Here is a 14464-nt window from a genome sequence, read left to right as displayed (position 1 = left end):
GCTACTTTCACAACGTTTCTCAACTACATTTCAGATAAATTTTCTAACACACAACTTGCCTTATTCTGCTTTATCAACAAAATAAAGTGAATTTCGCAAAACGGAGGTTTAGTCGGCCGTGTTTTTTAGCAATCATAATTTATCCTCAGATGCAGAGTGGAAGCCCTTAATGATTCTATACGTGCCAAAAGGACAGCATTATGCGCCTCCATATACCTTAAATAACAGAGAGCCTGTTATTGGTGCCTAGAAAAGCATTTCTTTGTGCCTAACTGTCTGGTCTCTAGTCCCGACTATAGAAGCCAAGAAAAGTATAGGGAAAATAACCGTGGTTTTTCATTTAAATGTTGAAATAATTGGGAGTTTCAGCTCGTCCATAATCACATTTCCCTATGCAGAATCCCAGAGTGAATGGGTGGGTTGGTGGTGCCGGCTGTTGGTGCCGGGTTCGACCAGAGAGGACACAGAGCTGTCATTGCAGTAATCGAGCAAAGTAGAACCTCGATGATACAATCCCGTTATGTACAATTTCCCAGAGCCAACATTTGAGATCGAGAACATAAAAAAATGACCCAATGCAGTTATGCTTATTCTTTACTGGTTCAGACGTTCCCGGAAAACAATCTTTCGGCACAAACGTTCAGTAGATCCCTAAACTGCAGTCATACGATGCGTCAGATTCCTTTTCCGTGGTTTAGATTCCTTCGGAATACAGGAGTTAAATTATAATGGTACGATAATTACGGAAGACAGGGATAAAGCTGCGTGCCTAAACAACTTTTTTCATTCGGTTTTCTTACCCAACCACACCTGTCATACTCATCCGCCTACAACGAATATTTCGCCTATGCATCCTGTTGAGCTTAGTGTTAACGGAATCGAAAAACTATTGAAGGATGTTGATGAGAGTAAATCTAGTGGTCCGGATGGAATTTCTCTACGTGTACTCAAACGTTGCGCGGGGCCAATTTCTATGGACCTTTATTTGATTTTTCAAAGGTCTTTATCGACAGGTATTTCGACAGGCCACATGACTGGAAAATTGCGCACGTTGTCCTGATACATAAAGGCGGGTCCAAAAAAGACGTTGGTAACTATAGGCCAATATCACTTACGTCTATCCCGTGTAAAATACTTGAACATATCTTATATAAAGAAATAACAAATCATTTAAATGAACATAAGGTACTAATTAACGAGCAGCATGGCTTTCGTAGGGGACTATCTTGCACAACACAACCACAGTGAAATCTCGATGATACGAATCTCACGGGGTCACGAAAATTATTCATATTAGCCGAAATTCGTATCATCGAAACACGATTAAAACTAGCTAAATTAAAGAGTCGGAGGTGAACTCACTCAGGCACGCACACGTAAAAAGCATTTACAGTATAGATCACTTATAACGTAACTGTTTATAGTGCAGAACTGGCTACAACGCAGCCTTTTCCGACTCCCGTTTACCCTCCCATAGAACTCCATCTTATACGCATACCGCTTACAGCGCAGCTGCGTGAGACGAAATACCGGTTATAATGCGGCTTCCGCTGGAAAATATCGCCGACAAGGGCGGTAGTGAGCATGCTTCTCAACGAGGTGCGCCCACCGACGAGAGATGAGATCAACGAAGGCGATGCGGAGGAGGAGCATGAGTCCAAGGGCGATAAAATTGTCACCGCGCGCCGTATGTGCGAGTGAAAGCGCGCCTTTCGCGTGGGGGACGCGTGCTTTCACGAACGGAGAGCGAACGCACAGCGGAGAGCAAACGCGACTTCCGTCACGGCCGGGCGCGCCAGTCAAGCCCGGCCCTGCTTTCGTCGCGCGAAAGGCAGGGGGGTATGGGAGGGAGGGGGGGGGGGGGCGACGCTGTGCTGCGGGGCACCAAATGCGTATCTTGCAACCGGGCGCAAGGGTAACTGGCGACGCAATCTCCCACCGAAAGGAGCAAAGCGGGAAGGCAGCACAGGAGGGAGGGAAGGAGGGAGGGGGGGGGGGGCGGCTTCTACTCTGCCAACAAATGCGTTCTTGCACTTTGCGCCTGTGCTGGCTGTCGGGGTTGTTGCGCGCACAGTATCTTGAAAGCAATCTCCACATGGCTCTGACCTTTGTATGCACTGTGCTTACGCCGCTCAGTTTCCGTTGAAGCGATAGACCGCACGAACCTTGGCCCGCGGCCGCGCGAGAAAACCAAGAAAAGCGCCACCGCGTCAACTCTTCGCGCCCAGTCGCGGCCTCCGCGCTGTCGGGCGCCGCATCCGCGCCTCCGCACCAAAAGAGAAAGGGAGAAAGCGCGTGACTGCGCGCTGTTCTTTTTCGCGGCCGTCGGTGGGGCGGCGTTTATTTGTATCAACTGACGCGTGTCGAAAATCGATTCGTAACAACCGTTCTCTAGCACGTTACAAAGTAATGGGGCTCAGCCGGCACCACAAAAAAATTCGTATCATCCGGAAATTCATATTAGCCGTGATCGTATCATCGAGATTCCACTATAGTTTAGTTTTATTATGACATAACATCGAGCATAGACGCAGGAGGACAGGTAGACGGTGTGTTCCTGGATTTTCGGAAAGCCTTCGACATGGTATCCCATTCACTCTTATTGTTTTAAGCTTAATACCCTAAACATTGATGCAACTGTTTTTAAATGGATTGAAAGTTATCTTTCCCAAAGAAGGCAATGTGTAATACTGAATGGAAAATGCTCCGAATATGCAGACGTTACGTCAGGAGTCCCACAGGTCTCAGTTCTGGGTCCAGTATTATTTTTAATTTATATTAATGACATTTCTGCCGGAATTTCATCTTCTATACGGTTGTTTGCGGATGACTGTGTTGTGTACAAAAAGATTGCCCATCACAATGATACAATTGAACTTCAGAACAACTTATCACTTAATCATGACTGTTGTACTAAATGGAAAATGACTTTGAACATAGAAAAAATGTACATATGTCATTTACTAAAAAGAAGAAACCAATTCAGTCACAGTATCATCTGAACAATGTACTATTGAAGCAAGGCAGTACGTATAATTATGTATCTAGGTGTGCTAATGTCGTCTGAATGTTCGTGGAAACCTCAGGTAGACAGTATCATAGCCAAAGCTGGTGAAGCTTTGAATTTCATTCAGAGAAACCTGCGATGTTCACATGCGAATTTAAAACGTATGGTATATACAACTTGTGTTCGACCAATCTTAGAATATGGCTGTCTTGTGTGGGACCCCACCGAGGTAATCTTCATTGCCGCTCTAGAACAAATACAAAACCGTGCTGCCAGGTTCGTCTTGGGGCGGTACGGGAGGAGGGAGAGCTGCACTGCAATGAAGGCTGAGCTAGCATAGAAATCTTTCTGCCCGCCGCAATAAACTGAGAATAAAATTTTTATATTCGATTTACTGTAATAAAACTGGAATTAACAGAGAAACTTACCTACGAAAACCTCATTACATTTTAAAACGATCTGATCATAGTTGCAAAATCCTCGAGTTTTTGTTCGAACAATTAAACAGTGGAATAGGTTGAGTGAAAAGCAAGTGAATTGCGTGAATGAAGATGTATTTTATTCCATGTTGTAACCCCCCTGCTATAACGCCCTTGGGCGCTGCGGCGTAATTGATGAATAAAGAATAAAGCACAAGCGCACGTAATCGTGAATAGTAGCCACCCACCTCGCAATACTCGCCCACCCGTCTCAAATGAAAACATTGGTGTGCACAAAGTTTCTTATTCCAGTACCAGCACATCTCCTCCTGGGTCGTCGCACACTGCATTCACAGCTATCGCTACCGACCCTGTTGCGATAAGCATCTTCACGTATCTGTTTCACAGCACATGGGCCGTAGCGCCGTTGAAAGCGTACTGCATGTTTTTATGATGCAATAACCGAAATGCCCTGCCGTTCCCGGCTGCAGGCGGCACAAAGGAAGCGTCACGTATCACTCTGGCAGCATCATATTCCCGTATTGCCTACCAGCTCGATTTCGTTTATATTTCCCATCGCAGTCTTAAAACACTACGCAAAAGGAAAACAACTTGTGTCTCAGGTCGCTTGGGCCCTATCAGCTCGATGTGCGTCCGCGTCTTGTGCCGCAACAATTCGCGCTGAGTAGGCACATAAGAACTTCCCACCAAAATGCCCCACTTGAAGAAGCTTCCGATTCGGGCCGAATTTGAGCAGTGCCAATCTAAGCTTGCTGAAGCTGTAAAAACGACAATGTATGTCTCTGGCTGCCCACCATCAACGTCTCTGCATCAACGTCTGCTGCAGTTCACATCTCCAGTAAAGGAAGCAGCTTTGATAAGGACAAGGAAAAGACGCGTGTGGTAGCCAAACCCATATCATCCACATGCAATGCATAACATATGAGGAATTGACATACACAATTAAAGTGTTGTCTGTGTGTGTGGCTGGACCTGACATCTATATTGCAATTGCTGCCGCTATTAAGCCACTTGAATACCTGCTCCATCGTACTTCCTGTATCTGCCAATAAACTTTGTTCTGGCACAAGCCTAGATGCTATTCCGTGCAGATTGCTAAGGTTGCAACACAAACAAAAAAAGCTACGTCTGATTTAAACAGAAGTGACTGGACTGCATGCAGCACTGTCACAATAAATAAAACGAGAAGCATGTCTTCCCAAGCTGCAAGGAGTGGCTGTTGTTCTCATCAGTTGCGTCCGTTTCACAGCTGGTCACTTGTGGTGAGTCAGCTACAAGGTGAGTTGCACCACTTGGAGCATTCAGTCCATTTTGGCACACTTAATCCTGCTGGTTATGATGAGATGGACTATTCAGAACAAGTTGGGACAAAAGATGGGACTAGACCAGACAACCTCCATCTTGGCAAGTCTTATTTTGCAGCGCCGCAACATGTAGCAGCCGATTCACGCTGTAAAGTTGACTTCACTGCAAACCAACACTGGAGAAAGCAGAAAAGCACTCACGTGGAACAGATATCGGAGCAGGAAGGCCGAGGCGATGCCCAGCACAAACACGCACAGGTAGGGGGCGCAGCCGAGCAGTCCTGTGCCCAGGGGGGATCCTCGCTTCAGCAGCAGCTGCCGGAAGTAGGCAATCTTGAAGTCGTCCAGCGGTGGATACCGCTTTCGGCCAAACGCCTCTCCGATGGGGTTAAACGACCGCACCAGCACGGCCTTCTTGTTGGAGAAGGTGTCGAAGGAGTACTTGCCATGGTAACGACCCATGCCACTCTGGCCCACTCCACCAAAGGGCAGCGTGTCCACTGCATCCAAGGTGCACGGGATGGATGACGGGAGTTGCACTTAAAGTGTTTCCGACTACACACTGGGCACAGCCTCTTGCCATCTCGATGTTTCGCAACATAGATTTGGCTAAATTTGATCCTTATAGTACCTCGATATGATCATCGCCATGTCTATTTTTTTTATGACCACTGTAAAATGAAGGCCTCTCCCAGAGATCTCCAATTACTGCTGTCTTGACCTAGCTGATTCCAAGTTGTGCTTGCAAATTCGCTAATTTTATCACCCACCTAATTTTCTGGCTTCCTTGACTGTGCTTTCCTTCCCTTGGGGCCCCATTCTGTAACTAATGGTCCACTAGTTATCTGCCGTACGCATTACATGGCCTGCCCAGCTCCATTTTTTTCCTTTTAACATCACCTAGAATATCGGCTACCTCTGTTTGCTTTCTAATCCCCACTGCTGTTTTCGTGTCTTGACGTTATGCCTAACATTTTTCATTCCATCGCTCGGTGCGTAGCGCTTAACTTCTTCTCAAGCTTCTTAGCTATCCTTCAGGTTTCTGCCCCACATGTTAGCTCTGGTAGCATGCAATGATTGTACACTTACTTTCAACAATGGTGGTAAGCTCCCTGTCATGATTTAGTAATGCCTGCCGTATGCACTCCATCCTCAATGTGATATAACCAAGTTAAAGCCAAGTATACTTTGCTATAACTATTAATACTTTGAGTAAAAAAGTCACCCATCCTAGTGACCAACACTGCCTGCCATGCCGTTACCACCGCAGGTAAGCCAACCACAAAAGAAATAAAGACTGGGCCAACCTTATTGCTGAGGCTATCACTCGGCTTATCCCCGGACCTGCTGGTAGAATCGTCGCATTTTGTACAATACTCATTACGAACCAATGCTTCTAAACAATTTCCTATTTCTTTTTACCCAAGCATGTGGCACTGAGGGTCTCATAAAATCAAGAGGGCCGCAGTTGGCCCTTTCTCAAAATGCCAATAAGCCAAGCGATAGGCGCAGGACATGATGCCATGTCAACCCTTTAAACTGCACAAATCATCATGACCGTGGTTGCACTGCACAGCGTGTACTATAAGCTCGGCTGTTTGTATTTTATTCCAATGTGATAGAACACAACTCTCATGACAGAACCAAAGCATGATGCATCGGGCACATGGAAAAGCATGTCCCGGCATGTTCAGCCCTCACAGTGCAGTTTCAAGGTCATGAAGGTCTCTAACTACCCCATCATCAAAATTATGGGGTTTTACGTGGCAAAACCCCGATTTCATTATGAGGCACGCCGTAGCGGGGGGACTCTGGAATAATTTGGACCACTTGTTCCTTAACCTGCACCTAAATCTAAGCACACGAGTGTTTTCTTCATTTCACTCCCACCGAAATGGGGATGCCGTGGACGGGATTTGATTCCGTGACCTCGTGCTTAGCAGCCCAACACCATAGCAACTAAGCAACCACGGCGGCTGCCACATCATCAAATGCAGCAGTGTCAAACCTGTCAAATGTAGCAATTTCGGCCTCCTCACCATGGAATGATCAGTAAATCTTCAATCTGAACTAAATATTGTTCGCATTCATTTCTAGCAGTTTCACTAGAATCATATTTTAAATGCAGCTATATAAGCAGAGGATGTAACTGTATACATAGTTACATACATACATAATAGTTACATACTAGTTACATACATACATACATACATACATACATACATACATACATACATACATACATACATACATACATACATAATGGATGTAACTATATACATAGTTACATCCATTACCGTATTTTCTCGATTGTAATGAGCTTTTACGTTCTTATAATTTTCGTTGATTGAACTCGACCCTCGCGTTACGTTTGAATAATGTCAAAATTAACCATTTTAAAGCTAATATTCTAAATCCCACAGCTTTAGGCGTTACGTTGGCAACCTGTATCTTTACATCTCGATTCAATCCACTGACAAGTCGACCAAAGTTGAAACTTATTTTCTGTTCCAATTGACCCAATTTTCACTGTGCTTGTGGCTTGAGTACTTGCCAACTCTTTTTAAGGATGATTGTCCCCACATAAGACAAGTATTGTAAAAAAAAAGTTAGATGCTGTTTTTTTTTTACAATAAAAATAAAGAACTATCCTTCAGAGCTTGCTTCTGAGACTTCATTTGCAGAGAGATGTGAAAATTCTGGTTCCAATTAACAAAAGTTTTCTTTTTTCGTGCATTACCACCCAAATACAAAACTAACCAAATTAGAGCCTGTTGGCCTGCAAGTTTCAATTTCGTTTAAGCAATTTCCTTCACCAGAATTCTACTGTACAAGCCATTTATAACTAATTTAGCCCCCCAAAAAAAGACTGTAGCAACTGGCAGAGTGCTCTGTCCCAAACGGCCATGCCAGTCGGGCATCCTTAGCATCAATGTGGTGAGTGCAGCCCACCAGAGGCAATGCCACTGAAGCAGGGCTGCATTGCCAAGCTTTGTGGTCACACTGTTAGCCACTTGGTGAACTCCCTGTGAGGGTGAAATGCGCTGTGCCAGTCTAACACACTCGCCAGGTAGCAACATTTAAAAATGCACTGCTGCAACCACTCGTGGCAGTGAACTGGCACCGCAAATTTCCAAATGTGATTAGCTCTGTAATGCAATATACGGCTTCTGCTGAATGTTTTATTAGATGAATTTATAGGGTGCAATGATGTCACTCCTAACGTAAGTCAACCAAGTTGTAGTGATTCATGATTATTTACCCGACTGTAGCACAAAGCTAAAAAGGAAAACGAACCCATTCAGAATTAAATAAAAGCTATACACAGGGGTGTATAGCTTTTCTGACTGCCCAAAGTCATTTTGGAGCAGTTTTTGGAGCAAGTAAAATTGCGTTTCGGAGCAGTTAAGAGCAGGCAAAACTGCATTTCGGAGCAGCTTGGAGCAGAATAAATATCATTTTAGAGCAATTTGAACCAGATAAAATTTCATTTTGAAGCAGTTTGGAGCAGAATAAATATCATTTTGGAGCAATTTGGAACAGATAAAATTTCATTTTGAAGCAGTTTGGAGCACGCCAAACTGAATAATGCAACATGGCTGCACACTTCAAAACCACAACGAAACTCAGAATAAACCAAAACAAAGCGCGCACTAGAAGCACGCTTTGTAGCTATTGCGTACTAAATATGGAAGAGGGGGTTGAGCGGCGGCACGGCGCATGCTTTCCTGGAAAGCTGAAAACATCGGTGGTACTATCATCGTACTATATACAGTCAAACCTCATTAATACGTAGTTGGCCGAGAACAACGTTTAGGTACACACTAAGCAATGTACAAATAACCTTCAATGCCAATTTAGCGGCTACTTTCCGGCTGAAAAAGAACTACGTCACCATGCTCTCAAACACACGCAATCAGACAGGCTATATTTGCGGGTAGGCAGCAAAAAAGTGGTAATTTTCACTTGGCGCAATGACAGCATCTTCGAACTCGATAAGGCTGTGAGCCAGTTTGTCCATGAGGCCCCGCTTACTAAATAAATTAACAAGCACAGTGTAACGCGTGCACTGGTAAACATGAACACATCTCGCTCAATGACCGCAGAAATTCGCTGTCAGAACACTGAGTGAGGAGGCGCAGCAGCAACAGCGAGCGTGCTGTCTCTCGCTTCAACGCGAACTAGACGTCGAAAGCATAGTGCATACGAAGCTAGCAGCGCTAGTTGCACTTTGTCTGCAGATTGCTTTGAAGATAAGGCCCGTGCGGGCACGCACTTTTTGAACGCCGCAGATCACTTTCAAGATACGGCGGCCGCCGCCGAAGTAAACCCCTCCCTTTATCGCCTCCCCCACCGTGTGCGACAGAAGCAGCGCGCTTCCGCCCCGCCTTTCTCTCTCTCTCTCTCGCGCGCGCGCTCGAGATAGGCGGCTGACCCTCGCAAGCTTTTGCTCGCACATACAGCACACGGCACGCGGTGACGATGCTGCCATGTTTGGACTTTACACAGAACCTCAAAGCGACGTCCACGGTGACGGCAGAAATGCGCTTCACAATAAAATGTGCTTCTGCGCGGTTACTACTTGCATTGGATTCGACGGGGACAGCGAATTCGCACCCCCAACCGGCGGCTTCTTCACGTTACCGGGAGCTAATCTCGAAGGCCATGCTTTTGTGTGTGACAATCGGCAACAGCTGCATGAGCAGGAAATACGTCATGGTGGTCACGGTTTAAGTTCACTATCGCTGGCAGCTGTCGTCCGGGCATCGCAACTCGAGAGTCTAACGTCTGCGCACATGAGATTTTGGCGATTTTGTGCCTGTGCGTGTAGATAAGAAACAAAAATAGTATGCACTAACCGTTTGGTGGGCAATGTGCAATTAAATAATGGGGTTTACATGCCAAAACCACTACCTGATTATGAGGCATGCCGTAGTGGGGGACTCCGGAAATTTGGACCAGTTCTTTAACGTGCACCTAAGTCTAAATACACGGGTGTTTTTGAATTTCGCCCCATCGAAATGCGGCCACCGTGGCCGGGATTCGATCCCGCGACCTCGTGCTCAGCAGCCCAACAACATGGCCACTGAGCAACCACGGCTGGTGGTGGGCAATGAGCGACTACGGCTTAAGCAGTCAGCGAATACATGGGGTTCAATGGAGGCTGGGTGGGGGAATCTTCGCAACTACGTTTAAACCACAATTACACGTTAGGCGGGTACGTATTAATGAGGTTTGACTGTATTCCCACACTGAGGCTCATGATGATAGCCACAAATGTTCTCAAATTATTTGGTCCAATCGACGCAGTAACAATTTCTTGGTCACCATATGTCACCGCAGAACCCTGGGCTGGCATAACGTGAAACCATTCCAATGCAGACCTGCCAGGTTCGCAGAGAAGACATTAGGGAGATCTGACGGGGGGGTGGGCCGGAGTCAAAATATTTCTTGGCACTGACGGCTGCTGGTGTGCTTCTACGACGAAACATGCGTAGCCAAGTCGGTTCTACAGCCGTGCGAGATGCTGATGTCGCAATTGCAAACAGTGCAAAATGCATGATGCTCGCCTTTCCGCAACGCCACAATACAGCCAAACTGTGGTATACTGCCTTAAAAAGATTTGAAGGTATTTCTTGCGCTCTTTACTCAACGCCATTGCCAACAACTATGTAAAGGACGCACTACACCATGCACCGGAGCGCCGAAGCCAACAAAGAACGTAAGAAAACTTCCGATGAGCGTGTGGAGGCGGCCTAGTGCTGCCTACAGGAAAAACCAGCACAAGAAAGTGGAGAGAAATTACAGGGAGAATCAGACCCTAGCGCCACGCTTGTGATACCCTGGGCAGCTGCACAGTCAATTTCCTGATGCGTAGATGAAAACGACGGTGGCGCTGCGTTCGCATAAATAACAAAGCAGAAGTGATACTAGGAGCTTCAATTCTGCGCTTGACCGGCTACGCTTTTTAGACTCTTCACTGATCTCGATGTCAATCGGTGTCACGTAGCTCCAGCGCTATGTGGCCAGACTAGGAGAAGGATTCGGCCGGACACGGGTGCATTTTCGGGAGATTTCTGTTTCGGTCATACAATCGTACAAAACCATCAAAATTCGGGAGTCTCCCGGACAATTCAGGAAACCTGGCAGGTATGCCAATGTGTTTTTATTATTGCGACAGCAATAATAAATACACAATTGAAGTTTTTGAAGGTCATTTTTAGAATTTTAGTAGGGCCAATCACTTTAGATGAGAGCAGCTAGTGCACAAATGAGATGAGCATCAGTGCCCCTGTTGACAGCAGCATGATATCAAGTCAGGATCCCACTCACCAGACAGGTGAACCAGGGTGTCATTGGCACAAATGCTGCCACTTGTGGTTTCATACATGAAACGGTCAATGACCTTCTGCCGTGATGAGAACACATACAGCGTCAGCGGCTTCTCCCTGCAAAGGAAATCATGCACGGTCTCAAGCACAGGAGATGCACACAGAAATTTCAGTCAAGTAGAAACAAATTAAATCATTTTCTACTTGTTCTTATTTTAAGGTTTTATACACACTGCATGAGAGTACTCAATGTGGACAAGATTTTGCTCTATGTAATATTGCACAACTATCTTCTACAGTCATCAGGGAGGTAATTGGAGGGGTAATTGGAGATCGCAAGACAGGGGTAATTGGAGATCGCAGGGAGAGGCCTTCGTCCTGCAGTGGACATAAATATAGGCTGATGATGATGATGATGATGATCTTCTACAGAAACTGAGTTGTCGTTGAAGCGGCCCTGAAACAATGTTCGAATTAATCATAGAATGGCCTCACTATTAAAAGACGTCGCCTCACGAGTGTCCTCCACCAAAAAAAAGTTTTAAATCTTTCAACTATAAGTGGAGTTATCACACCTATCCCCGGCTTTCTCTCTCTTTTCATTCCCGCTAGCACGCCAGAAGCTACACAGCAGATAAGCCAAGAGGGCAAAGCCCCACCCAAAAGTTGAGTGTCACGTGGCGAAAGGGCAGGTCGTAGAACAATTCAGAACATGCTGAAGGGGTCGATAAAAGCGAAAATTTAGTTGTACGGAGGAAGCCTCCGGCAGTGCCGAGATATGTGGCCAGCGTGTCCACAGGAAAAGCAAATAAGTCAGTCCTCGGACGCATGGAATTCATTTGAATTCTGAAAACAAGGCGTGAAGTTTCGCGACTGTGTAGCAGGAGCAGCAATTTGAGAGACAGGGTTGTGGTCCAGTTTGGTCGAAGAGTTCATTGGCCGATGCCCATGTTCACAACCACTTGGTGCACGATGGGTTAAATAAGTGAAATCGAAGTCAGGGAGCAGTCATGCACTTGCGAAATGTTGGTGGCTGGTGCCATGGACCCCAGTTCTCAGCGTACAATTGAGGGTCAAGTTCTCAATAGTATCCGCCAGTTGGAAGGTCAGCATATCCCCACAAGGAGTCGCAGTGGTGTTGGGGAGTCGAACGAAACGTTGAACTATATGTCGGCTTTTGACTTGTTCGAAGCGCCTACACTTCATCATTATGGCCTCAACCGTCGAGATATTCTCGCCGAGAAGAAGATTGAAGGCGTTGTCGGCAATGCCTTTGAGGATATGGCCCCCTTCGTCCGCTTCTGGCACATCTCTGTCCACTTTTTGGCACATGAATAGAACATCCTGAGTGTAGGAGACATATGCTTCTGTAGTTGTCTGGGCACAAGACACAAGTTCTTTCGCCGCACAGAAACAGATTGCAAAGCTTCTGCTTGCAAATATCCCAACTGGTTACATCCTCCTCGTGCCTTTTAAACCATATGCACGCCATGACAACGTTTATAGATACTTTTTCAGTTCCGTATCTCTCCGCCGCCCCCATGGAGAGAAGGCGGCCCGTCATGATTCTCGCCACCGCGGCAATGCGGTTACGGGTTGCGCTAGGAGAGTGGGCGTCGTCTGCTAGCGGGCAGCGTCCCGCCGCAGCATCTCAGGTTCTCACCACTTCTGGCTGTGCACTGCAAAAGAAATAACTGTTCTCGGGAAGTTGCTCGGCATTTTGTTGCGGCTATTCCAGTTCGCGATTTATTTGAAACGGGCCGTATTCTGCAAGGAGTAATGTGTACGCCCAGGGATTTTGAGTGGTGGCTCAAATATCAAGAATGACGGCATTCTAAATAAACGTTAGCACATCAGTGGCCGTCAAGTGTTCACACGAATTCACTTGCCACACTAATCACGCGAATCTATTGCAGCACGAATGATACTTCCTCACAGCCGTGCGGAACAACTGCTTTCTTTATCCTAGACATCCGCGTAGCTTACTTTCCGAGCCTCAGGAGCTGGCTGCCCGTTTCAAGTTCAGCGACTGCGCAACTTGGAACCATCGAGTGCTAACTTGTTTTCTTCTATCCGAAATTCTCCACACTCATTCTACTTTAAAGAAATATTCTACATGGGCTTGCCCAATGCATGTGTATCGCGTTGCGCACGCAGTATAGACAGTGATTTTATGAGCATGATCCGTGTGCGCACACGAGGACGAAGAAAAGAACCAACTAGCCCAAGGTCAAACCTTACCTTAGATCCGTGCAGTTGCTGTTTTCAAAATGGGAAAAAGAGGAACTTTATTGACAATGGCGTTCACAAACTACATTGCCTTGATGAAGCTTTCGTGGTCACGTTTCTATCTAGACAAGTTTCGCTCTCTTTTGTTCCCTTTGTGCACCAACTGCACTGTCATTTTCTTGGCACTTCAGTCGTGCAAAAAAATGCATGCGGGTCACCAAATAAAAATGTATCAGCTCAGCTGTTAACTTCTCAGCACGGTCTGGGCAGCCAACAATATTTGTACCTTTCTTAATGAGGGCATAGTGTATGCCCCTGCTCTCATTCCGGCCACGTAAAAAACAATCTGCCGACGCTGCCCTGGTTCTTCCTCGAGTAATGCCATTGTTCAGTTGGCTGGGAGCCGTATTGTCGCACTATTCTCGACAATCTGAGCAAAATCAGTGCACTGTAGGGGAACAGGTACCTCTTGGTTAGACAGCTTCTCTTGTCGCTCTGTGGGCAAGTGCGCTTCGTTTGTGGTCACATCGTGCATAGATGCTGCATTTCTCTTTTTCGGAGATCGCCGCCGAGTCTGCTTTCTCGACAAGTAACTGGGAAGTTTGGGAAAGTTAACAGGGACTGCACCTTCCTTTGCCCAGTACGCCCGGTCGATCTCGGCGACTTCACCGTTGATAACATGCTTAAACGTCTTCGAAATGTCCGCTTCGAAAAAATGAAGGTTACAAACTTTGCACGTTTTGCTCAGCTCTTTGTCTGCGCGGGGAATAGCTCTTTTCCATTTGCCGAGAAGCTCCGGATCCAATGGCGGCGCAAAAAAGTGACACTTCAGATCTGAGTGTTGCTTTTGTAAACGCTCATACAGCCAGGTGCGTAGCAGGTTGGCATTGCGCTAATTAAGCCCAGCACATCAGAGAAAACACACCGTGTTGACGGAGTTACAAATAACTCCCGTCCGCGGCCGCACTGTTCAATAGCCCCACAAATCGAACGGACTGAAGGGGCAAAGTTCTCGCACAGGTGTGAAGACAAACGCAAGCGAAAAGAAGAATCGTGTAGAGGGGACATGCAACTGTGCCACAACTTTGAGCTCAGCCCACAGAACACCCATACAAACTTCTCAGCTAACCGGCACATGCCGTCAACGCTGCC

At 46.4% G+C, this 14464-nt stretch overlaps 1 protein-coding gene across 1 annotated transcript in view; it reads right to left on the bottom strand.

Moving 5' to 3' along the window:
* Nucleotides 1–14464, bottom strand: part of LOC119433693 (aldehyde dehydrogenase, dimeric NADP-preferring-like) — an 81758-nt gene that overhangs the window by 24120 nt on the left and 43174 nt on the right. Inside the window, 2 exon segments of the mRNA XM_037700947.2 lie at nucleotides 4953–5251; nucleotides 11085–11200. Coding sequence (XP_037556875.2) covers nucleotides 4953–5251; nucleotides 11085–11200 — 415 coding nt within the window.

The sequence above is a fragment of the Dermacentor silvarum genome, chromosome 11, assembly GCF_013339745.2.
Source record: "Dermacentor silvarum isolate Dsil-2018 chromosome 11, BIME_Dsil_1.4, whole genome shotgun sequence".
NCBI lineage: Eukaryota > Metazoa > Arthropoda > Arachnida > Ixodida > Ixodidae > Dermacentor > Dermacentor silvarum.
This window is presented reverse-complemented; position numbering and strand designations above follow the sequence as displayed.